The following is a 24,772-nucleotide window of genomic DNA, read 5'->3' as shown; positions in this document are numbered from 1 at the left end:
GATGTACAGTATAGAGCACATTCTCATACATTCATAGTACAGTCAGTGATATGACATTTATCTTGGTCTGTAAACTCAACTGAGTCATTATGCCAATTAGCTGCAGCCACAGTGAAGATTATCGTGGGTGCAGTTTGTGTTTGTTCTCTTGTGGTAAACCGCTATGTTAAATAATATTCTCTGTAATGTTAGCGGTCAACAAACATATATACAAGTGCCTCTAACTGCTTGTCTATTGTTGCCCGGCAATTAATAGCTGTGTATTAATCTCCAGAATTGTTTAGCAGTAAGAGGTATAGGAGAACCCCTGGCACATTATTGCGATGCTCATTTCACCTATAGCTTATTCATGGAATCGACCCAATGGGCGGGTTCATTGGGTTTAAATAGGCTCACCTTCTCTGTTAACTCGAATCCCAGTCAATCACAGCGCCATAGTGTCAAACGCTCACAGTGTGGGAGTACTATGTGCTTGCCGATTCATGCAACAAGTATGATCAGTAGATCTCTATTCATCCGATTCTATATACTATCATCTCCATAGGGATATCAATTATATAGCCATAATAGATTAATTTATTATAGTATAATATGCAGTCTACATTCTAGATGGTATCCAATACAACATATAGGACCTCATTCAGAGCCGCTCGCAAAAAGCGAGCGCTCTCTCTGAATGAGGGCAGCCGCTTTTTTTTTTAGCCGGCCTCCTGGCCGCTCGCTAAGTGAATTTCTCACTCGCTCCGGAGCTTGCACACGCGCACGGCGTGTGCGCAGTGCCCCACCATTGACCCGCTTGCGAGCGGGTTTGAATGAGGACCATAGTTCAATACACACTCTGAGGAGGATTATATATATAGAATATATACTCATCATTGAGGTCCGCTTTAATATATTTTTAATCCATTATTACAGTATAAAATTGGACTATGTAGTTGTTACCACACCATCATTCAGAGATAATTTTTGAAGAATACTGGAAGTTATCACACTGCTATGTGTAGTTTATAGGAACAAAAAATATTAATTATAACAGTTCATGATTTTGAACATATAACTTTTTAAATATTATTATGAAAGAAGTGTCCAACAAATACCTATATATAGTATCCATTTTTGTTAAATTATAAAATCATTTTGAGAATTATTGCCACCGAAGCCAAAGAATAAAGATATCTATTATAATATTATTTCTTTAAATTATTGTCCCTAGTGTCACAAACTCTCAGATGGATTGTGGATGTGACTCATATTCAGGGAATTGGCTTGACCTATACCTGAGGTGCAGAGTCTAATGTGCTGGCGGTACTCACCAGGGACCTTCACAAGAAGGTATGGACTTGGCTGAGCCCGACACACAGGTCGCGGCCCTCAGGTTAGGTTTCCCTATACAGGTGCTGGTGAACTTTGGTTGGAGTGCAGGAGACTAGCGTAGTCGATGAGCTGGGTCAAAACCAAACAGACGAGATGGTACCAGGTGCAAATGGGTCACCGGGAGTAAGCTGAGGTCAGAACCAGACATCAACACAGAGCCAGGGGTCAGACAGTATCGGAGTCACGAACAAAGCCAAGATCAGAACCAATAATCAGGATATGCATAGGAACGATAGAGTATGGTAATGGAGCCTATACTCTGGCACTGAAGTGCTCCTCGGAACTTCCTTATATAGGTCAGGGTTCAACCCAGCCCCAATCAGCAATTCTCTAATCCTGTACCTGTCTCTTTAAATGTTTAGCAGAGCGGTGCACACATCCCTTTGGAAGCCGCGGCTGCCTACACACAAACGCAGGAGGAGAGAACAGCTGACAGTGGGTGATAGGGATCTCCCGACTGCTGTCCCTCGCCAGCCTGGACCCCAGCATTGCCAGACCCGATAAGAGAACCCTGGGGTCAGCCACGCTGTGACATTACTCCCACTTCTGGGGTGGGCACCGAACACCCCACAAATGGCTTGCTAGGGGAACTTTCGATGAAACTTCTGAAGGCACTGAGGTGCATGAAGCTTTAACCCAACAATGTTCTTCCAGACTATATCCTTTTTAATCCACCAGAAATTGAACAGAACCCCAGGACATTCTGAAATCCAAAACCTGTTGAACCTCATACTCCTCTTGGTGATCAACTGGAATCACAGAAGGAGGATTGAAATTTCTCGAATATTGATTGAGCACCAGAGGTTTGAGAAGAGAGATATGAAATACGTTGGGAATTTTGAGAGTACCAGGAAGTTTTAAACGAACATCCACAGGATTGATTATCTGAAGAATCTGAAAAGGACCAATGAACCTGGGAGCAAATTTCATGGTGGGAACTTTCAAGCGCAAATGTCTAGTAGATAACCAAACTTTATCACCAGGGTACAATATAGGACCCTTCCTACTCTTCTTGTCCACCACCAGTTTATACCTGGCAGAGGTTTTACACAATTTATTCTTCACCTCTTTCCAAATCTTGAGGAACTGACTCACTGTGCCACCCACAGCTGGAAGGGATACTGACTGAAGAGCCGGCAATTCAGCAATCACAGGATATAACCCATATTGAATGAAAAATGGAGAGTACCCCGATGTCTCATGGTACAAATTATTGTGAGCAAATTCAGCCCATGGCAACAAAGAAACCCAATCATCTTGATTGGCTGAGATGTACATCCGAATGAAATTCTCTAGATCTTGGTTTACACGCTCCGTTTGACCATTACTCGGAGGATGGTATGCAGAGGAGAAACTCAGGTTGATATCATAACTCTTGCACAAGGATCTCCAGAACCTAGAAGTAAATTGTACTCCACGGTCTGAGACAATGTCCTTGGGAAATCCATGTAACTTGAAGATTTGTTTTATAAATATATCTGACAATTTTGGAGTCAACGGTAACCCTTTTAATGGAACAAAGTGAGCAATTTTGGAGAACCTGTCCACTACTACCCAGATTGTATTGAAATCCTGGCAGGAAGGTAGGTCCGTTATGAAGTCCATAGAAATATGAGACCAAGGATGTTTGGGTACCAAAAGTGGACATAAGGAACCCGAAGGAAGTTGAGGAAGCACCTTGTGTTGAGCACAGGTGAGACAGGCTGCCAAAAGTCTTTAACATTGCGACATACCGTTGGCCACCAGTACTTCCTGAGGATCAACTCCAATGTTTTTCCCACTCCTGCATGACCAGAGAAGCATGAAGAATGAGCCCATTGAAGTAATTTGGTTCGCAATTCAGGTGCTATAAACTTTTCCCCAGTGGAATCTTGACCTTAGAAACTGCAACAATACACACACGGTTCAGAATAGTCTTGTCTTCCTGTACTTCTCCTCGAACTAAATGCTTGACACAGAGTGTCAGCTTTCACATTTTTACAACTTAACAATAGGTTATAATCAGATTAAAATGATCAAAAAACAGCGACCATCTGGACTGGCGATAATTAAGACATCGAGCAGTTTTGAGATAGGTGTGATTCTTGTGATCAGTATAAACAGTGACCGGAAATGTTGCCCCTTCCAGCAGATATCCCCACTCTTGCAAAGCCAGTTTGATGGCTAACAATTCCTTATCCCCAACTACATAGTTCTTCTCCGGTGCTGAGAATTTACAGGAAAAGAAACCCAAGAGTACCATTTGCCCCCATCATCCTTTTGGGACAAAACCGCCCCAACACCAACTGTAGAAGCATCCACTTCTAGGAAGAATGGTTGATCACAATTGGGTTGTCTTAGAATTGGAGCCAAAGTGAAACATTTCTTTAATTTGACAAATGCTTCCTCAGCATCCTGTAGCCAACCCCTGGTATCCTGGCCTTTCTTGGTGAGAGCAGTGATAGGGGCTGCAATGGATGAAAAGTTCCTGATAAACTGATGGTAGAGATTGCAGACACCAAGGAAACATTGTATTGCCTTTAGTCCTGTCGGATCAGGCCAGCTAATGATGGTGGAAGTTTTCTCTGGGTCCATCTGGAGACTTGAACCTGATATTATATACCCCAAGAACTTTAACAATGTTTGGTCAAAGGAGCATTTTTCTAATTTGCAGTAAAGCCGATTAGTACAAAGTACGGATAAAACTTCACAGACATGCTTGTGATAACTTGCCAAATCTTTGGAAAATATGAAGATATCATCAAGATATACAACTGCATACTGGTACCATAGATCTCGAAAAATATGGTTCATGTATTTCTGAAAAACTGCAGGTGCATTACTTAAACCAAAAGGTATGACCAGGTACTCCATCTTTCTTCTTGACAAAGAAAAGATCGGCACCTGCAGGCGACTTGAATTCTTGGATAAACCCGCGTTCGAGATTCTCTTTGATGTAATCAGTTACTGCCTGGGTCTTCGGAAGCAACAGGGGAAACACTCTTCCTCAGGGAGGCATCTTCCCTGGCAATAACTCTATGACACAGTTCCACTCCCGATGGGAAGGAAGAGTCTCAGCAGCATTCTTACTGAAAACATCCCTGAAGGACTGATACGGAGCAGGTAGAGAATCATTTGATATGATGTTCGTATTCTGGATAACCGGATGTGGTGGTCGGATTAATGGCAAACAATTTTGAAAACACTGAGGTCCCCATGACAAAATTTGAGGTTCATTCCAGTCTAATGTAGGAGCATGCTTGCGCAACCATGGAAGACCCAGGATAATCGGACTGTCAGCTGATGAAATTATGTAAAAAGAAATTAACTCTCTGTGAAGAGCGCCTACTTGCATGGTAATTTCTGGAGTTCTGGAGATGATGGTAACCATAGGAAGTTTGTTCACGTCTACCCCAATGACACCGAGTGGACTTTGCAGAGGCAAACTATGGATCCCTAACTCCTGAACCTTTTTAGCAGTGATGAAATTACCATCGGCATCTGGATCCAGGAAAGCCTTAAGCGTCTTGGTGGGTTTCTCTAGTATTCCAGAAGAAAAGAAAGAAAAAAGTAGAGCTATTGTTGTAGTGCACTATATTGTCAGTTCATATTAGTCTACTCTTTATTAAAACATATTAATCTTTATTTCAATTCAATTAAAATGTTGACATATAAGGGTCATCACAACTGGCGAAATATTTTTAAAATGAATTAAGCATTCAATAGGATAGAAAGATGTGCATGAAAGTATGAAATAGAGAGTATTGTTTAAAAGAAAATCATATATGCCACTGGTCGCGTACAATTGTATTCTTATATAGTGGAATGGATGCTATCCTCCCAGTATCCTAGTTATAGTAATATATGGATATATATGGATTCAATTATCTATGTCCATATGTTCTTTGTCAGTGATATTGGGGAGAGAAATGTTTATCTGCTACAGCTAAAATGTAACAGTTGCTGTTATCATAAACTTGCAATGCAACTGTTCAAATGTAGCAATCTCCGTTTAGCTACTTTTGTAACACTTCACACAAATATTTGGCAATAGTCTATTCACATCACATTAATGCTGTTATTGCGCATGGGCTAGCTAGCTCCATATAATAGTATACAGCTAATCGGGTCTGTAAATGACATTTCCGTTTGTCTCATGAGGGAATATTGTGTGTATAATATTCCCTCAAACTCTTGCAGATATAAACATTTGTTATTGCATCATAACAAATTGGTATTTATAATAGAATGCGGCCAGTCGGCATGTGAATGGAAACGCCAACGCGCGTTTCGCCTGGCTGCTTTTTCAAGGCAGTGCACCTAACATGACCACCCCCTGATCAGTTAGGCCTTGTCATTTCCCGGACATTTAGGACACTGAAGGAGACAGTAATCTGGATCTCCGCAGTACAGGCACAGATTATTCTTGAATTTCCTTTCTCTTTCCACAACTGGCAAACATGATTTCCCGATCTGCATTGGTTCCTCAGGAGACTCTGTCGGGGCAGTGAAATGGGGTGCAAGCTTGAAGCTGAAGCACCGAGAGCTCTCTCTGTGGCGCCGGTCAATGTAGATGCATAAAGAGATTAAATCGTCCAAAGGAGTAGGCAACTCTCTGGATGCTAAGACGTCTTTAATTTGCTTGGAAAGTCCATGCTTAAAAGACACTACCAGAGCTTCATTGTTCCATCCTAATTCGGAAGCAAGGGTTTGGAATTGTACTGCATATTGTCCTGCAGTCTGGTTTCCTTGTTTTAGTTGCAGAATAGCTGATGAAGCAGACGATACCCTGCCTGGCTCATCGAATACTTTTCTGAAGGCTTCTAGAAATTTGGAACTGTTATTAAACACAGGATCATTCCTCTCCCACAGTGGAGAAGCCCAGCAAGGGCCTGTCCGGACAGCAAGGAAATAATGTAAGCCACCTTGGTTCTCTCTGAGAAAAAATTTGCTGCTTGAATTTCGAATTGGATCGAGCACTGATTTATGAAACCTAGACAAGTCTTGGCCTCACCATCATATTTGAAGGGATTTGGAATTCGCAATGGTGCGGATGCCCCAGCCGCAGGAAGGACACTGTAGACGGTGCTGCCAACTATACAGGAGGAGGATGCAAACTGCCCACTTGTTGCATTAACATTTGCAGGCACTGCATGATTTGGACCTAATCCTGTTCTTGCTTTTCCACTTGACCGAGCAAATTCTCCAGTAAGTCGCGTGGCGAGGGATAAGCAGCAGCATCCATATTTTGGGCCACAAACTCTTAGATGGATTGTGGATGCGACCTGACCCATATTCAGGGAATTGGCTTGACCTATACCTGAGACGCGGAGTCTAATGTGCCGGCAGTATTCACCAGGGACCCTCGCAAGAAGGTATGGACTTGGCTGCATCCAACACATAGGTCGCGGCCCTCAGGTTAGGTTTCCCTATACAGGTGCTGGTGAACTTTGGTTGGAGACCGGGCGACTAGCGTAGTCTACGAGCTGGGTCAAAACCAAACAGACGAGATGGTACCAGGGAGCTGGCATAAATGGGTCACAGGTAGTAGCCGAGGTCAGAACCAGACATCAACACAGAGCCAGGGGTCAGACAGAATCAGAGTCACGAACAAAGCCAAGGTCAGAACCAATAATCAGGATATGCACAGGAAAACTGGAGTATGGTAATGGAGTCTATACTCAGGCACTGAAGTGCTCCCAGGAACTTCCTTATATAGGTCAGAGCTCAATCCAGCCCCGATCAGCAATTCTCTAATCCTGTACCTGTCTCTTTAAATGTTCAGCAGAGCGGCGCACATCCCTATGAAAGCCGCGGCCACCTGCACACAGCCACTGGGGGAGAGAGCGAACAGCTGACAGTGGGCGCCAGGGATCTCCTGCCCACTGTCCCTTGCCAGCCTGGACCCCAGCATCGCTGGACCCGGTAAGAGAACCCCAGGTTCGGCAGCGCTGTGACACCTAGTTTCCATTACAGAGAATCATGATAGCCTTTATTTGATAATATATGATTTATTATAGTGAGTCCATTTGGTTTTCCTGACAGTATGTTCCAATAAACCTGATCGGTGGTTGTTCTTTGTTTCCTATATTTTTGAACTTGTTTGGAATGGATCAATGATTCCTTGGTTTCTGTTTTGGCAAGATGAAATGCTTTCCATGTAGATCTTCTACTATATCCTCTAGATGTTAATCTTTTGTCCAATTTCTTGGCTAGCTTCTCAAAAGCTCTTCCTCTGCACAATTTCTTCGAGTCCTCAAAAATTCACCCTTCGGTATTCCAGTAATAATAGATTTTAGGTGAGAACTTGTTGCATGTAAAATGCTGTTCATCATTATCTTTTTTCTGAACATATCAGAGGTAAGATGTCCATCCTCTTTGACTGAGATTGTTAAATCTAAGAAATGTACAACCTGTTGACTTATCTCCATGGTTGGTCTTACATTAAAGGGATTGGAGTTGAGGGTTGTTATAAATTCCTGAAAATCCTCTTTTCTTCCATCACATATTATGAGGAGGTTATCTGTATATCACAGCCAGAGGAGGACATGCTGGGTATGGTGTTCATTGGCTTTTGTGAAGATTTGCTCTTTTTTCTACCAATCCATGTACAAATTTGCATAGGTTTGTGCACACACTGTCCCCATTGCTGTCCCCCTCTGCTGTAGGAAGAAACTTCCATTAAAGGTATAATAATTTATTCTCAGGACAAACTCCTGGAGATGGAGCAGAAAGATATTGAGGTCACAATGGACATCCATATTGAGAAAGTATTCTGTTGCATGTTAGCTTCTGGTATGCGGAATACTTGTGTACAAAGATTCCATGTCACATGTGGCCAGCCAGGTAAGATCTGCTATTTTAGTCAAGATGTCCATGGTATCCATCACATATGACAGGAGGCTAACCACAAATTTTCCCAGATATTTATCTATGAAGCAGCTCACCTTTTCCGTTAAGTTGTTAATGCCAAAGATGACAGGCCTACCTGGCAAGGTGAGTTTATCCATTTTTTTTTCTGGACAATTGGTTAAATAAACTTATTTGTTTTGTATCCAGCTTACAGGGGTATTCATAATGGGAGCGATAAGTCCGTTTTTGCGTTAATATCGGAGCCATGATGTCATTATCGGAGGTTTTACTTTTACACGAAGATAAAAAACGGGGATAAGTTTTCACCATTGAATAGGTGTCGAAAAAAAGTGCAGAATTGGAGTTTAGGGGTGCAGGCTTAAAAAAAATAGCCTACACCCTTCAGAATTACCCCTTGAAACGAACTGTGTCAAAAAAAAAAAAAAAAAATCGGGACACCCCAAAAAAAGCACTTTGAATTTGGGGGCCAAAAAAAAAATGTTGGGGAACAAAGTTAAAAAATAGCAAACTTGTGTCTGGGGGTCCCCAAGTATGCCCCAGGTGTTTTTTTCATTGCAGCTCCTTGCGCAAGTGGGTTTTTCATGATTTTTTCAAGTCTGTTTAGCAACTTTAAAATATGCTGACCCCCATTTTCAAGTACCCCAAATTTGCTGGGCATAGTTATTTTTCCCCCAAAAAAATTCTAAATGCTCTTCTGCACCACTTTCTTCAAAGTCGCATTTATGCACTTGCCGCGGCTATTAGAAAGCCCGACTTCCTTCAGGAGTTAAAAATGGGGGTACCCATAGTGATCCCCCATGTCTAGACATCATTAGGGGGGTCCCTAAAATATTTCCCGAAAATTCCCGTTTTTGTTAACCTGTAAAAAAAATGTGTAAAAATTTTGAAAAAAAATGACATAAGGTCCCCCCCAAAAGCCAAACCAGCCCCACGCTTGCCAGCCAATGGTGGTTTCTAAAAATACGGGGAACAAAATGTGTAGGGTTCCACCGTATTTTAGAAACCAACACCAGGCTGCAGGGACTAGTGCTGGTTTTAAATATAGGGGGCAATAACGACGTGGGGTACCCCCTATATTTAAGACCAGCACCAGACCCAACCGACCGGGGTGTAATGCCACAACCCAGAGACCCAATCACCGGGGCTCCAGGTCCAAAGCATTACACCCAAAGTCGGTCAGCGCAAGCCGGTGATCTCGGGGGAGTCGGGGACCCCCCAAAAAAGGGTCCCCCCCTCTCCCGAGCACCACAGGCTTACGCTGAAGCCTGGGGCTCTTACCCATACCCCTTGTTTGGTGGGTATGGGGGTAATAGGTTGGCCAAATAATGTAACACTATTGTACTTTACAGTGGAACTACAAGTGCCAGCATGCCTGCCATTTTGCACTTGTGGAACTACAAGTGCCAGCAGACATGCGGCACCTGTAATTTCACTGAAAAATAAATAGTTAAAAAAAGACAAAACACACACACCGTGACTAGTATAAGTTTATTACATACACCTACCCATTCACACATACTTACCTATACCAGAAGTTTCTGTCCCCTTGTCCAGTAGAGATCCTTCAAATTTGGCCCTGTAAGGAAGATTTCATACTCACCTACATCCAGCACTGGTCTCCGCAGTAATCCATGGGATTAAAAAACAAAAAAAACAAGTTACCCGATCCACGCTACAAGCTATCTGTATGTGTGTTGTCACACATACAGATAGCTCCCGAATGGCCGCTGCCTGGACTTCACGGGGCATTGCAGTCCCATCAGCCAATCAACGGCATCGCTCACTGTAGAGCGCCCGCTGATTGGCTCCGGCAACTGACAGTTCCCACGTGGGCTGATTCACCCCTTTTTTGGGGGGTCCCCGACTCTCCCGAGATCACCAGCTTGCGCTGACCGACTTGGGGTGTAATGCTTTGGACCTGGAGCCCCGGTGATTGGGTCTCCGGGCTCTGGCATTAGACCCCGGTCGGTTGGGTCTGGTGCTGGTCTTAAATATAGGGTGTACCCCACGTCGTTTTTGCCCCCTATATTTAAAACCAGCACTAGTCCCTGCAGCCTGGTGTTGGTTTCTAAAATACGGTGGGACCCTACACATTTTGTTCCCCGTATTTTTAGAAACCAACACTGGCTGGCAAGCCTGGGGCTGGTTTGGCTTTTGGGGGGGGACCTTATGTCATTTTTTTTGTCATTTTTTACAAATTTTTTTACAGGTTAACTAAAACGGGAATTTTCGGGAAATATTCTAGGGACCCCCCTAAAAATGTCTAGACATGGGGGATCACTATGGGTACCCCCATTTTTAACTCCTGAAGGAAGTCAGGGTTTCTAATAGCAGCGGTAGGAAAAAACACCTTTCAAAGCTATTTAAAAACCCGACTTTCTTTTGCAGGCAAAAACGGGGTTACCCATAGTGATCCCCCATGTCTGGACATCTTTAGGGGGGTCCCTGGCATATTTCCCGAAAATTCCCGTTTTTTTCTTTAATTGGGGTCAAGGGTAATTTTTTTTAAAAACAGGGATAATTTTTCACCATTGAATAGCTGTCGAAAAAAAGTGCAGAATTGGGTTTTAGGGGTGCAGGCTTAAAAAAAATAGCCTGCACCCTTGGGAATGACATTTAAAAAAGAACTGTGTCAAAAAAAGTTTTTTAAAAAAAATAGGGACACCCCAAAAAATTATTTAAAAAATTGGGGTGAAAAAAAAAAGGGAATTTTTTTTTTAACAATAGGGAAATAGGTTCAGGGCTGTATGTATGCGGCAGGTGTTTTGAAGAATAGATTTATAGCGGCAGGTGCACAAATGCAGAATTTTTAAAAACTTACTTTAGGGACTTAAAAATATGCTAGTACCCATTTTCATGTACCCCAAATTTGATGGGACCACTTAAAAAATTAAAAAAATAACCTAAATGCTCTTCTGCATCACTTCTTCAATGTCGGGAAAAAAACACCTGCTACGGCTATTTAAATCCCCGACTTCCAATTAAAGGCTAAAACGGGGGTACCCATAGTGTTCCCCCATGTTTTTACAACTTTAGGGGGGTCATACAATTATTTTAAGGAAAAATTCATAACTTTACGCAAATCCAACTTCGGAGTTTCCCGTTTTCGTTAATTTTATTTTGAATATGGGGATAAGCGGGAGCGCACCCGATACTTTAACGTAGGTAAAAACTCCGATATGAAACGTTAACTTCGACAGTGAAGTTAACGTTTCATATTGAATACCCCTGTTAATCTCATCTAAATGAAGAGTTTCTATATACAATATTACTTTGGGTAGCATGTAGAAACTCATCACTCTAGGTTCTTTCGTCTCTAGATACTCAAATGGATTTTATCTATTTTTCCTTCATCCCTTGCTTGATTAATCAGGTTGTTATATTGTTTCAGGTATTCTTCTGTTGGATTTAATGGTAATTTTTTTTTTATAGCAATTGGAATCCAGGAGTTGTTTTGAGGCCTCTTTTAAATACATTTCTCTGGGCCATAATACTATGAAGGAACCTTTGTCAGATGGTTTGACCAAGACATCTGGCCATTTCTGTATTTTTGTGAGAGAATCTTGTTCTTCTCTGCTGATATTGCGCTTTCCAAAAAATGTATCCTCCTCTGATTGATTTAAATCACGAGAGACTACTTCTGTTGATAATTTGTAACTCCATCTTTTCTTTGGTTGGTATCTCCTCCTGTAGGTTTTGGGTTTTTCCTATCTCCCCCCCCCCCCCAAATTTTGACTTCTTACATTTCTAGTCCCCTCTCCTGTTTCTCTTAAGTGGGGATTTTGTTCTATTTGGCCTCTTCCTAAAAAATTCCCTCTGGCTAGGGGAGATTCCATTTCTGAGGTGGTGTAACTGTAAACATTTTTGTCCTCCTCATCCTTGGCTTCCTCCATTTATATACTTGATCTTCAGCATTATCATTCCTATCACCTTGGAATTTATGTTTTTTTCTTTTCTATAATAAAATTTTCCATGTCTTCCACTTCAGAGATATGTTTTTGATAGAGCTTCTGGAAATTCTCTAGATTTTCAAATGGTTTCAATTCATCTCTAATGCGGTTAATTTTTTTGGTACATTGTTCCAAAAATTATCTTTTTGTGTTTAACTAGAATTTTGATTAGTTCAAATGAACACTTGGTAAGGGTACTTTCCCATGGACTTCAATAGCAAGCAGTTAGAAGCACTTGTATATATGTTTGTTGACCACTAACGTTACAGAGAAAATTATTTAACATAGTGGACTACCACAAGAGAACAACTGCACCCACCGTTATCTTCACTGTGGCTGCAGCTAATTGACTTAATGACTCAGCTGAGTTTAAAAACAGAGCTAAATGTCATATCACTTACTGTACTATGATTGTATTAGTATGTGCACTATACATCTATGAACCAACATATTGCAGAAGCATTATAAGCTTCCTTATATGCAGCATGCAAATGTCGGATTATCAGCTGCACACACACACACCTGATTAAATGAAATATGTAATAATTGATTAAAAATCTACTGCTATTATAATACTATCATATATGGCAAGAGACTATGCCAATGAATGAATTCTAAGAAAATCTTCTGGAAATAGATATCACATGTACATATGAAAGAGCATATTGCAATTGGCAACATACTGTAAGCCTTATTATCAGCTACATAGAAAGGTCGATTACAAGCTGCAAACATGGGGGAAAAATGGAGTCTGTAACAACCTATTAAAAGATTCACTGTTACAAGTAACATTGTCACTCCCCTATATCCTTATTCAAAGTGAGCTTTTCACTAACAGGCATAACAGCTAATATCACAGTATGCAACATTATATTGTAACATTTGTAATACACAGTAACTCTTTTTGGGACTGTATAACTGGGAAAACAGAATCTGTAACACTAGATATTGCATAAAACCGACTTGAGACGGAATTTATGGCCAGAAAAGCTTTGACAATTATACAGGAGGTAGCTCTTGAAGCTTGCAAGGAAAAGTCCACCTAGGGGAAAATGACGCATGGGTTAAGACCCGCTGATTGAATTGCCAGCCAATTGGATTCCCCCCTATGTGTGGGTTTTGACAAAAAAATCTGCTCTTGAAATTAAACTGCATTTTTGTTTAAAAATTGTTGCTTTCTCCCTTCTAATGTGTAGGAAGAATATAGTAGCCCAAAAAAGCCTTACATTTTAAAAACTAGACAACCTACCAAATTATATGAAGGACCACTTTTTTTTCATTTGACACATGATGGGGGAGATAAGGACTTTAGATTCCTCCCTCCATCTGTGGAAAATTACATTTTGTGCACTGTTTCAGTTATTGTCTGGTGTCTTTTTTGGCATTTTGTTAATCACCATACATCACAAACGGTTTTCAAACTCAATATGCAAGATTTACTTTCCTGTGGATTGGAGTGTTTACAGTGTATACTTTTATCTGTAGTGCTAAAAGTTTGCACTACAAGTATTAAGTCACTATTACATTTACTTTAAAATAAATAAACTGTATTTTAATAAATACATCATGCCCCCTATATTAACACCTTTGCTGTGAAACTTAACCATGAACATGTCAACATTTTTTAGGGATGTCAACATGGTGCCTGTCAAAATGATGAACCATGTTAACATCTTAGTGTCGACATGGTAATTGTCGACAATGTGACTAGATCCCATCTACAACATATGTCTTCTGACCTGTGAATATAATTTGTATTATCATATTTTGACTAAATTCAAAACTGTTTCTGTTACATTTAAGATATGCATAATATGTACATGAGATTAGCTAATATTTTTATAAAGTTTTGATTTGTAAGAAAATCTTCAGAACAAATTATTCACAAGTCGTTGTGCATTATTTTTTCTGGACAATTGGTTAAATAAACTAATTTTTTTGTATCCAGCTTCATCTCATATAAATGAAGAGTTTCTATATACAATATTACTCAATGAAATTACACTTAATAAAATATTTGATTTCTTATACATTATTCAATTGTATTTCATATTCTGGGATCAACATTTTGTTGCTTTAAATGATCAATCTATGACGAAAGCATTTATAATGATTATTGGTGACAATTTATTGGCAATTAAGCACTAGTGGTTTTAAGGTATTTTTATGTGTGTGGGTTTAAGCTCACAATTTTAGATTTGGGCTCAGTGTTTCCACTAAGGTCTGTCCAAGGGTCATTTTTGGGAGATAAAACTAAAAGTCTTTTTTTTTTATTATTTTTTTTTTATATTTTGTATTGTTTCTAGATTATTAACTAAAGACATATTTTCAGATTTTTATAAATTATATTTTAACTTTTGAAACTGATGGTCTGTTTTATCCCTTCATTATCAAACTAAGCAGCATGAAAGTGTGTATATCAAATGCATCTTGTGTCTTTTAGCACTATGCACACTGCCTAGTCGAGCTCATGTATCTAAGGACAATTCAAAAACGTATGTAGCTCAGTTGCATATCCACTTGAAGCTGAATGATCATAACTGGGAGGCCCTTAGGCTAATTGCAGTAATGGTGTATTGAAGGAATGTCTACAGAATTGCGGACTATGCACTAAGCAGAGTTGTTTCCTGAGAGATCTCTTTAATGAAGGATAGGGATATTGCAATTTCCCACAGATACTGATGATGTAACCAAACAGATAGGGGCATATTCAATTGGGGGCGAGGTTTAGCAAGGTAAAAGAAAACCTTATGCCTATTGCATCCAATTTTGGAATAATTATACTCAAAAAGAAAAGTGTTTTGGTGCACTCTTCTAAAAATATTTTTAAAATATAACTTTTAATTATAATTTAATAAAATTATTTTCGACACACGGTGAAATATTAATATAAAGACAATTCTGTGTCCAGGAACTTTGTATTCACGTCAAAATTTATACTTTCTGGAAGGGATAACCTTTCGTGTTGTATCCTCTTCCTTTCTTTTTATTACCACTGCTTGAATATGATGCACTTTATTTCCTACACTGATAATCTATTATCTTAAATCATCCGTGTCTTGTCACATAAATAAACATATTAAATAATCCTATAAAGTTTTTTTGTGGTCTCAAATTTCTTTTGTGTGTATACAATATATGTCTTATCTGACAAATTAAAGTTAACACTTTACTGCATACATTAAATGTGAAGGCAATCAATCCGTTAAATTATTCACAATAAAAAATGAGGTTGCTGCAAACAATATTCTGCTGTATATATTTCTAGAATAACAGTCTGACTGCCTTTGAGCTTAAATTGCTACAAATAGTACTCAATTGCGTTCACCTATATGGAAAAGACAGTCAGTCTATCCTATTTATCATCTGCGTATGCATAGAACTTATTGCACTCTACTGCGTACAATCGATGCGTCTATTTTTATTGCAGCAATCCAACTATGCTTGAACCCACTTAAATAAGCAAGTGTGGAATTTATCCAGAAAAGTGATTAAAAGGGAGGCAGGGATAGGTTAAAGGAGAGAAGGTGATTGTCAGAGAGGGGGAATGGGGAATTGGAGTAATCAGAAATATCACAAGTAAAGACCAGGTCAAGTAAGTGCCCACTCACATGGGAGGGTGATGAGGTCCATTGGGCAAAACCAAATGAAGAGTTGAGGGTAAGGAGTTTAGCGGCAGAGGATTCTGTGGGAATGTCAATAGGAATATTAAAATCATCTAGGATAATTGAGGGAAGCTCTGAGGAGAGAAAGTGAGGGAGCCAGGAAGCAAAGTTGTCAAGGAATTTGGAGGGAGAGCCAGGGGGACGGTAATTGATAGCTACTCTGAGGTTTACTGGTTGGATGAGGTATATAGCATGAACCTCAAATGTGGGGAATGTAAGGGATGGTTCAGAGGGTATTAGCTGGTAGGAATAACCGGTGGATAGAAGGACCCCAACACTACCACCATGGCGACCCCCAGGCTGGTGGGTGGGGGTGAAGGTGAGGCCCCCAGAGAATAGAGCAGCAGGAGAAATGGTGTCAGAGGGTGAGATCCAGGTTTCAGTAATGGCCAGGAGATTCAGGGAGTTGGAGATGAAAAGGTCATGGGTGGGGACCAGCTTATTACAGACTGACCTGGCATTCCAGAGGGCACAGGATAGAGACATAGCGTTTGTCAGGGGAAATGTGAATAAGATTATCTGGGTTGCTGTAATGTGGAGGTAAGATTAATTTGGGGGATATGAATAGAGTTTTATGATGGTACAGGCACCTGTAGGAGGTGGGTAGGGAGGGAGATGTGGATGGCAGTGGGGTGAAGTGACTGGGAGACGAGTGTAGGAGGAGGGTTTAGTTGTGGGGTAGTAGGACAATGGGGGGGGTAGAAAAGGAAGAAAGTGGAGTAATGGGAGAGGAGGGAAGAGTAGGCAGACAGAGGAGGGAGGAGAAGGGGAGGATGAGGTGGAAGAGACAAGGGGGATAAAGGTGGAAGCAGAGGGCAGAACAGAGTATTAGGTAGAGGCTGACTGAAGGAGGCAGTTGACGAAAACCTTGTCATGGTGTTTATAAGTAAACAAGAGGAATGAAATTTAGAAATGTAAATGAAATATGAATGCAAAAGATTTATAGAAATGCAAGTGAAACAACAGTGTTGGTAAATATGTATGAAGATTATCAAGTTTGTTATTGAGAGGATTAAAAGTATTTAATATGTTTAATTACGTGACAAGACATGGATGACTTAAGATAATAGATTATCAGTATAGGAAATAAAGTGTATCATATTCAAGCAGTGGTAATAAAAAGAAAGGAAGAGGATACAACACGAAAGGTTATCCCTTCCAGAAAGCATAGATTTTGATGGGAATACAGAATTCCCGGACCACTGAATTGTCATTTTATATTAATATTTCACCGTGTGTTGATGTCATTTTAATAAATTATAATTAAAAGTTATATTTTAATAATATTTTTAGATGAGTGCATCAAAACACTATTCTTTTTGAGTATAATTGATCTATGTAATATACTAGTTAGCACCCCTCCAGAGGTATAATAATTATAATGAATGTAATAATACAATCAAATTAAGTGGTGGGCAAATACATTAACTAGTGCGGCTGTTGCCCTTTGTTTCTAAAATCTAATTTTGGATTACCACGGGTATGCGTGCTCCCGATACCTGCGGTATCCAATTTTTTAAAAAGTGGTTACGGGGTTTTCAGCTCTAAAAACCCAGAGGCATGTAAAAAAATATAATTAAAAAAATGATCCTTACCTGTCCGGGGGGCTCTGCAGCTCCCAGTGGTTTCCCCTCCATCTTGTCAATGGGAAGGGGGTTGCTGGGAGTCCCGGGGAGCTGCTAGAAGGCATATGGGCTGCTGGGAGATGTAGTTCTCCCAGTGCCGTCTACAGGGAGGGGGGGTCACATGCTCACTCATACACACTTACAAATACTCACACTCACTCACATACTCACCCTGCTGCAGAAGACTCGGCTTCTGATGCTGAAGGAGAAGCCACCTCTTTGGTAGGTGAGAAATTAAGGACTAATTAAGCTAATTGGAAACTTCCAATTGCTTAATTAGTCCTCAGGAGGGTGCCACCGGGGTTCCAGAGCAAGTCCCGCTGATTTTTTCCTAAAATTAACAATTGTAGGAGAAATCAGACTTGCTGTGGAGATGCGTAAAAAAAGACGCAGTGATTTCAATAGTAATCACCACATCCCATTTTCAGTCATGTAATTGAATAGCAAAACCCAGCAGCTGCTGGAAAAACCCAGCCCGCAATTGGATTCCCCCATGGAAAGGGGAGATTCTTTTGTATTGATGCATGTGAATGGGCCTAAGGATGAATATTCGCATTCAGCTCTGCACACAGAAAGAGGGTGTAATTACAACAGACATACCTGCAACTCTGAATTTGCCCCCTTACTCTTCAGCAAGTAGAATCCAATTGTTATTCTCTAACCAATTACCTCATGTTGTTTTGAAGATTGAGTATCCAAAAGGTGATCAATGTATGATTCATATGCACTCTAAAAATGAGGGTATATAAACATTCAATATTAATAATAGTTTTGCAAGAGTATTAATATCATTATTATTAATTAAAATATAGTAGCAAGTTTCTTGGAATAAACTTACAAAAAAGTTTAGCACAAACATTTTGCATAGGCAGAGCACAAGCAGTTATAGCTACGTTGCAAATTCTTCTGTATTATGATACTGCATGACAAAATCTATGCACAAAAAGTACTCTGAGGAAACTTGTGTGATTTCAAGATTTTACAAGATGCAAAATAAGTTGCTTAACGTATATGATTTGTTTATTGTAAGCTCTCAATGAAGAAGAAGAAGCACAATAGTTTCTCAAGTTTGCTGAAACATGAATGGGGGAGGCTGTTATTCGCCGCTGTATAATAGACGCAAAGATGGACTAGGCTACTTATCCGATATGCAAACAAAATCTTCTTGGGGAGAAATTAACATTTTGCTACAAGGTTGCATTGAAAAATGACTGTACCCAGCACTCCCCTAACAAGAGCATTGGGGGTTGATGAATGCAGTCATATTTCCTGGAACTCTGTACTGTATGTCATCTGTCAGCCCTGGGTCTTTTATGGACACTATGGGAGAAAATTACTAAAAAATGCTTTTGGATGGTTTCAATTGAACAGACGTCGCCAGTAGTTTACAACCACACACAGCACTATAGACTATCCTTCAGTTTGGTAGGTGAAAATCCAAATTGCTGGCAATGTGTGGTTATTTCAAAACTCAGAAATAAGATAGGGGTTGTTTAGGGCAAACTGATTGGTAAAACTGGATGTAAACTATCTGCTTGAGTTAGTAATTAGCATACTGTTTGTGCTATCTCGCCTCTCTCGACCACCATCTTTTTCCTGCGACTTCTTGGGCGGGTTTTCCAATAATTTGTGAAACCTCAATTTCATAAATCTCACTTTCTATTCTTATGTAATAAATTTGGAAATTTTAAACTGCACTGATGTTGGGGTTAAAAGAACAAATATGTATGTGCATATACAGTAATATCTGCATTTAACTAAAAATAAGCAGGGAGTACTTTTTTTTATTTTTGTAAAGACATATGGAACATTTGGGAGCCTATGTACTAATAATCGCGGAACTGCCGCAATTATTAAATATCCATATCGCGGATGATATTTTTATATTTAAAGGAAATATCCCTGCAATGTACAAAGGTAAACTCACAGGGACAGCGGTTTATGGTTACCGCTGTCCCTGCAAGTTATATTCGCAACATTACACATTTGTGAAAGACGTCTCCTGTGGAAGCTGACACTGCACATGCACAGAGAGACCGGAAGATCTTTCTTATGCTCCTGGAGCCTCCATAGGCTTAAAGCAGTTTACACCATCTGAAGATACTACCGGGCAAAATTCAGAAAAGCTTTGCTTTTCGGAGTTTGGTATATAGGGCTGAGATCACAATCCCCATTGAGATTAATGGGGACTGCGATCTGCAGTGCTAATTAGCACTCTGCTAGAAATTTCTGTGAAATCTCCTGCATTGTACCATTAGTACATAGCAACAGTTCATAAAATTATGCATAACCTTCAGTTTGTACATAATTTTATAGAAAAAAACCTTGAAACACAATGTAGAAAAAAAATCACATAAACACTTACATTTTATTAAAATATTAAGTAAAAACATGTTTGTAATATATATATATATATATATATATATATATAAATAATTTTGCTGCTCATCTAGCAAGACTGTCAGTATGGTAGTGAGGAGATTAGTTGTTAATTGTACTCTGATTTTTTAAATTGCCCCAAAGGAACTTCAGTAATCGACGATAGGGAAGGAGAAGGGGTGCCATGGTCAGTGAATTGGGAAATGTGTATTAGGGGGTTGAAAATACCTCCAGGCTAGCTGTGTGAATCCCATGCCATAGTGCAGCAGATGAGGGGTAATTTTAATCAATTTACTTACTAACGCTGGGAATTGTTTAGAGGCACATGGGAGAAAATAATCATATATCTATTTGAGTTTATAAACTGCCCAAAAAATTGCAGATAAAATGGCACTTTCATTAAATCTCTCTTTAGTAAATGTGCACCCATGTTTTTTACACAGTGATTATCATTCTGTACATAGCCAGTTAAAGGTCTCATCTTCAAGCTTCATCTCATGTAATCTATGCATCACGAAATCCAACATACTATAGCTCCAATCAGAAAATATCTTCTTTCTTGATATTGTGCTGTTCAAGGGTACATTGAAAAATAAATATTGCTATGGGCAACAACTCCACTTCTAAAAAAAAAGCCCACACTTTAGTAAATATACACCAAAATGTATCAAACTGCAACCTGGTCAAGTCTATGGTGTTCTGTGATTTTTATTTTACTGTATAAAGGGGCAAACTGAAATAAAATCACCAGAAAGTTCACCTTTGAGGAAAATGTCACTCTGCTAATGGAGGTGATGATGTAACACCATCTGCTTTTTGGCCAGAAGGCTGCAAGCACCTCTGCCAGGTGTCAAACCAGCATTTGGGAGGGTGTTGTCCGGGCCATCAATGCCCGGACAATACCGGGCATTGATTAGGAGGACTGAGGACAATTGCAAAAAGCGATTCTCAATCCTGAATCGCTATGTCAAGGACAAGATGGCAAAGGAGGCCAAGGCAGCACGGCACACTGGTGAAAGCTCCCCATTATCATGAGATTTACCTACTGTATATGAAAAGCCAATCAAGAGCCTTATTCCTCCTAAAGTAGTGAAGCGTCTGCACTTCCGTGAGATGGATGCACCCAGGCGACCTGGTAAGTAACCATGTTAACCTAAAGATTGTTAGTACTTTCATTTAGAATTGTCAGGTTGTTTTTGTCTTTTAATCTTATGCTGTACCTCCATTTTTTTACCATTTGTATTTTGCTTTGGTACCAAATGATTGTTTACATAAATTGTGAAAAGTCTTTGACATCCTCCAAAAAACACACCTAAAAATGGAGTAACTTTAGCCCACATGTGTAAGTAGCATGATTTTAGATTATATGAAAAGGACCTTAGTAAATATAAGGCATTTTTTACATTTGTCCTTTGAACACGTGCCACTGACAAGTGTGTGCAAATCCAACAAACATAAATGTTCTGTAATTATTACATAAACTTTTGAAAATTGTCTAAACGGGGGGCATGGCCTAGCCGACAGCAGGAGCAGATGTGTCCTTGCTGCCCTCCGTCAAAAGACCCCTTTTAGTGGCAGATTCAGGACCCCGCTACAGAACCACCTGACATCCCAGCTCTGGTTTAGTCCTCCAGTCCCTGTTGTGGCCTGATCAGTGGCATTGCAGTGTTCTCAGCAGATCCTGGAACTAGTGGCCTATTGCGCCACCTGATGCCGCGGGCTCTACTATGGGGAGGCCCTCCGGCTGTGCATCACTGAGCACCACAATTGCTATTCCCAGCCGTGCACTGACCTGTCCAGACTCCCCAGCCTGCCTCTCTTGTCTGCAGAGACCCAGGGACAAAGCTCACCTGCCCCTGGAGCTTTAACAATCAGCACAATAGCGCTGTGCCCATTGGAGGCATTAAAGCTAAGTAGGAGCCGGCGGCCATCTTTGCTCCACTCCCTCTGTACACTTGGATCCACTACACAGCCCCTGTGTTCTCTATAATCAGCTTCAAACACCTACAGTCAGGTCCATAAATATTGGGACATTGACAGAATTTTCAGATTTTGGCCTCTATTCACCACTACAATGGTTTTGAAATGAAACAAACAAGATGTGCTTTAACTGCAGACTTTCACATTTAATTTGAGGGTAATTACATCCAAATCGGGTGAACGGTGTAGGAATTACAACAGTTTCAATATGTGCCTCCCACTTTTTAAGGGGCCAAAAGTAATGGGACTATCAACTCAAAAGCTATTTCATGGACAGGTGTGGGCTATTCCCTCATTATTTCATTATCAATTAAGCAGGTAAAAGGTCTGGAGTTGATTCTAGGTGTGACATTTGCATTTGGAATCAGTTGCTGTTGACTCTCAATATGAGATCCAAAGAGCTGTCACTATCAGTGAAGCAAGCCATCATTAGGCTGAAAAATCAAAACAAACCCATCAGAGAGATAGCAAAAACATTAGGTGTGGCCAAATCAACTGTTTGGAACATTCTTAAAAAGAAAGAACGCACCGGAGAGCTCAGCAACACCAAAAGACCTGGAAGACCATGGAAAACAACTGTGGTGGATGACAAAAGAATTATTTCTCAGGTGAAGAGAAACCCCTTCACGATAGTTGGCCAAATCAAGAACACTCTCCAGGAGGTAGATGTATATGTGTCAAAGTCATCAATGAAGAGAAGAGTTCACAAGAGTGAATATAGAGGGTTCACCACAAGATGCAAACCATTGGTGAGCCACAAAAACAGGAAGACCAGATTAGAGTTTGCCAAACAACATCTAAAAAAGCCATTACAGTTCTGGAACAATATCCTATGGACAGATGAGACAAAGATCAACTTGTACCAGAGTGATGGGAAGAGAAGAGAAGGAAAGGAAAGGAACTGCTCATGATCCAAAACATACCACCTCATCAGTGAAGCATGGTGATGGTAGTGTCATGGCGTGGGCATGTATGGCTGTTTCTGGGTTGGAGCCCCATCTTGTGGCCACTCCATGAACTGTCACCCCTGAAAAATAATTTTACAGCTGATGGTGCTCTTGAGTCTTGAACACCCCACACACTTTTCGTCCCTACTGCAGTATCTGTCAGCGCTGCTCCGCCTGTTATAAGACCAAGACAAGCCGATCAGGATAAACTCCTGCGGCGACCACTAGCCTGGAGCCATGCCTCTTGTCCCCCATTGCCTCCTGTCAACTACCTAATTCTGACTGCTATGTTCTGATTACACTAAAGAGGGCAGCCTTGTGACTTTCCCTGTCCAAATGACCTTCAGCATCCTGCTGTTTCATTAATGTCTGGCCACCAGGAGTTGCCGTTTGATGGGCCCTAATGCTGCGTGACCTGATGATACCGTCCTTGAACCCTGCCATCCTCTGCTGATTTCTTCTTGTCTGCTACATTATGGTCAAGACTAAAAAATCTTCTCAAAAAGGAAACACACCCCTTCCAAAGGAGTCCCTAACCCAGACAGATTTGTGACCATTCCTGCACTATACCCCAGCCTAGCCTATTGAAGATCTCTCAGCTTCTAGTCCTTCCTCCTCTCCTCCAGTCTCCCTGATGTCTTCATCTGCTGATGACCCAGCTCGTTCCTCCTCTAAGAGAGATGGAGATCTTCAGGAAATTTTGTCCAATATGAAAGCTCTACCCACGAAACAGTACTTACAAGATGCTATCCACCAAGAACTGGCCACTGTCCGCCATGATATCTCACAAAGGTCTGACCATACGTCCTCCCTATAAGAGTGCCAGGACTTGACAGATATATTTATGGCCTCTTTAATGGATATTATTTCAGCCCAAACAAAAGTAATTTGCTCAATGCAACTGAGGGCTGATTTCAAATACAGGGGAAGGAGAAACAATATCCGGATCAGGGGTTTACCTGAAGACATTTTCCAAACAGGCCTGGTAGACACCCTCACCAAAATATTTAACATCTTGGGAAATGATCCTATCGACCTCATCACTTTTGACAGAGCTCATCGTGCTCTTAAACCGAGAGAGCTTCCTGTTGACCGCCGACGTGATGTAATTTGCCGCCTTCACTATATTTCGCAAAAAGAGAATATCATGTGGAATGTTCGACAGCTAGACGGGATTGACTTTGACAGGATGGAGATTCACATCTTTCAGGACTTATCCTGGCATACCCTCCAGCAACGGAAGTCCCTCAAACCTGTAACAGATGAACTCCTCAAACGACAACTGAAGTACAGGTGGGGCTTTTCCTTTAACCTGCAAGTCTCTTCAGCTGGGAAGTTACACATCTTGACATCACACTCTGAATTTCCTTTATTCTGCACTGGTTTTGGTCTCCCAAAGATTGAGATTCCTAATTGGGATTTTGTCCTATGTGAGCTTAACCTCCCCCAACTAGCTGAGTGCAACCCTCCCTGGCAGGAAGTCCGTAATGCTAAGAGGAGATCCCATATAGAGAAAAGAAAGAACGCACTGTCCGCATTTGGGGAGGCTTCTCCGACCTCCTCAAATGCAGACGTTACCTGATTAACTCTCTTCCTCTACAGGTTTGATTTATCCTATGTCATCTATTGGTGAGATCTTCCTATTTTCTCCCTTATTGCTCATATTTTGATCGGTGTTGTTTATAGTTTTGCCTTTTTTTATATAGTACTTTGACAGAAATGTTTACCATATATTTTGTTGCCTTTTACGAGATTGTAATCTTAGGTACGTCTAGGTCGCATTACATGTCACACATAATTTTCTCCTTAAATGTTACTTGTTTATTTTTTCAATATGTGCCCTTTCCATGGTGACTCCCTCACCCTACACCCACAATCGGCTATCATGCCTATTGGGTCTCTGGTTCCCCAGAATACCAATTTCCCCACAGCAGACTTTATACTATTGTTACAGTTTTCCCCCTCAATTGTCTGTTTTTATGTGATCCCCTTCTCATTTT

The 24,772-nt window shown here is 40.6% G+C and overlaps 1 protein-coding gene across 1 annotated transcript in view; it reads right to left on the bottom strand.

Moving 5' to 3' along the window:
- The window catches only part of CUNH6orf118 (chromosome unknown C6orf118 homolog), a 111,793-nt gene that overhangs the window by 44,528 nt on the left and 42,493 nt on the right, over positions 1 to 24,772 (bottom strand). Inside the window, exon 4 of the mRNA XM_088472543.1 lies at positions 18,136 to 18,195. Coding sequence (XP_088328669.1) covers positions 18,136 to 18,195 — 60 coding nt within the window. The remainder of the gene's footprint in view (positions 1 to 18,135; positions 18,196 to 24,772) is intronic.

Source organism: Taudactylus pleione, unplaced genomic scaffold (genome assembly GCF_031769625.1).
Source record: "Taudactylus pleione unplaced genomic scaffold, aTauple2 ptg000125l, whole genome shotgun sequence".
In the NCBI taxonomy this organism is placed as follows: Eukaryota; Metazoa; Chordata; class Amphibia; order Anura; family Myobatrachidae; genus Taudactylus; species Taudactylus pleione.
The sequence above is the reverse complement of the archived record's forward strand: the minus strand, read 5'-3'. Positions and strand labels throughout refer to the sequence as shown.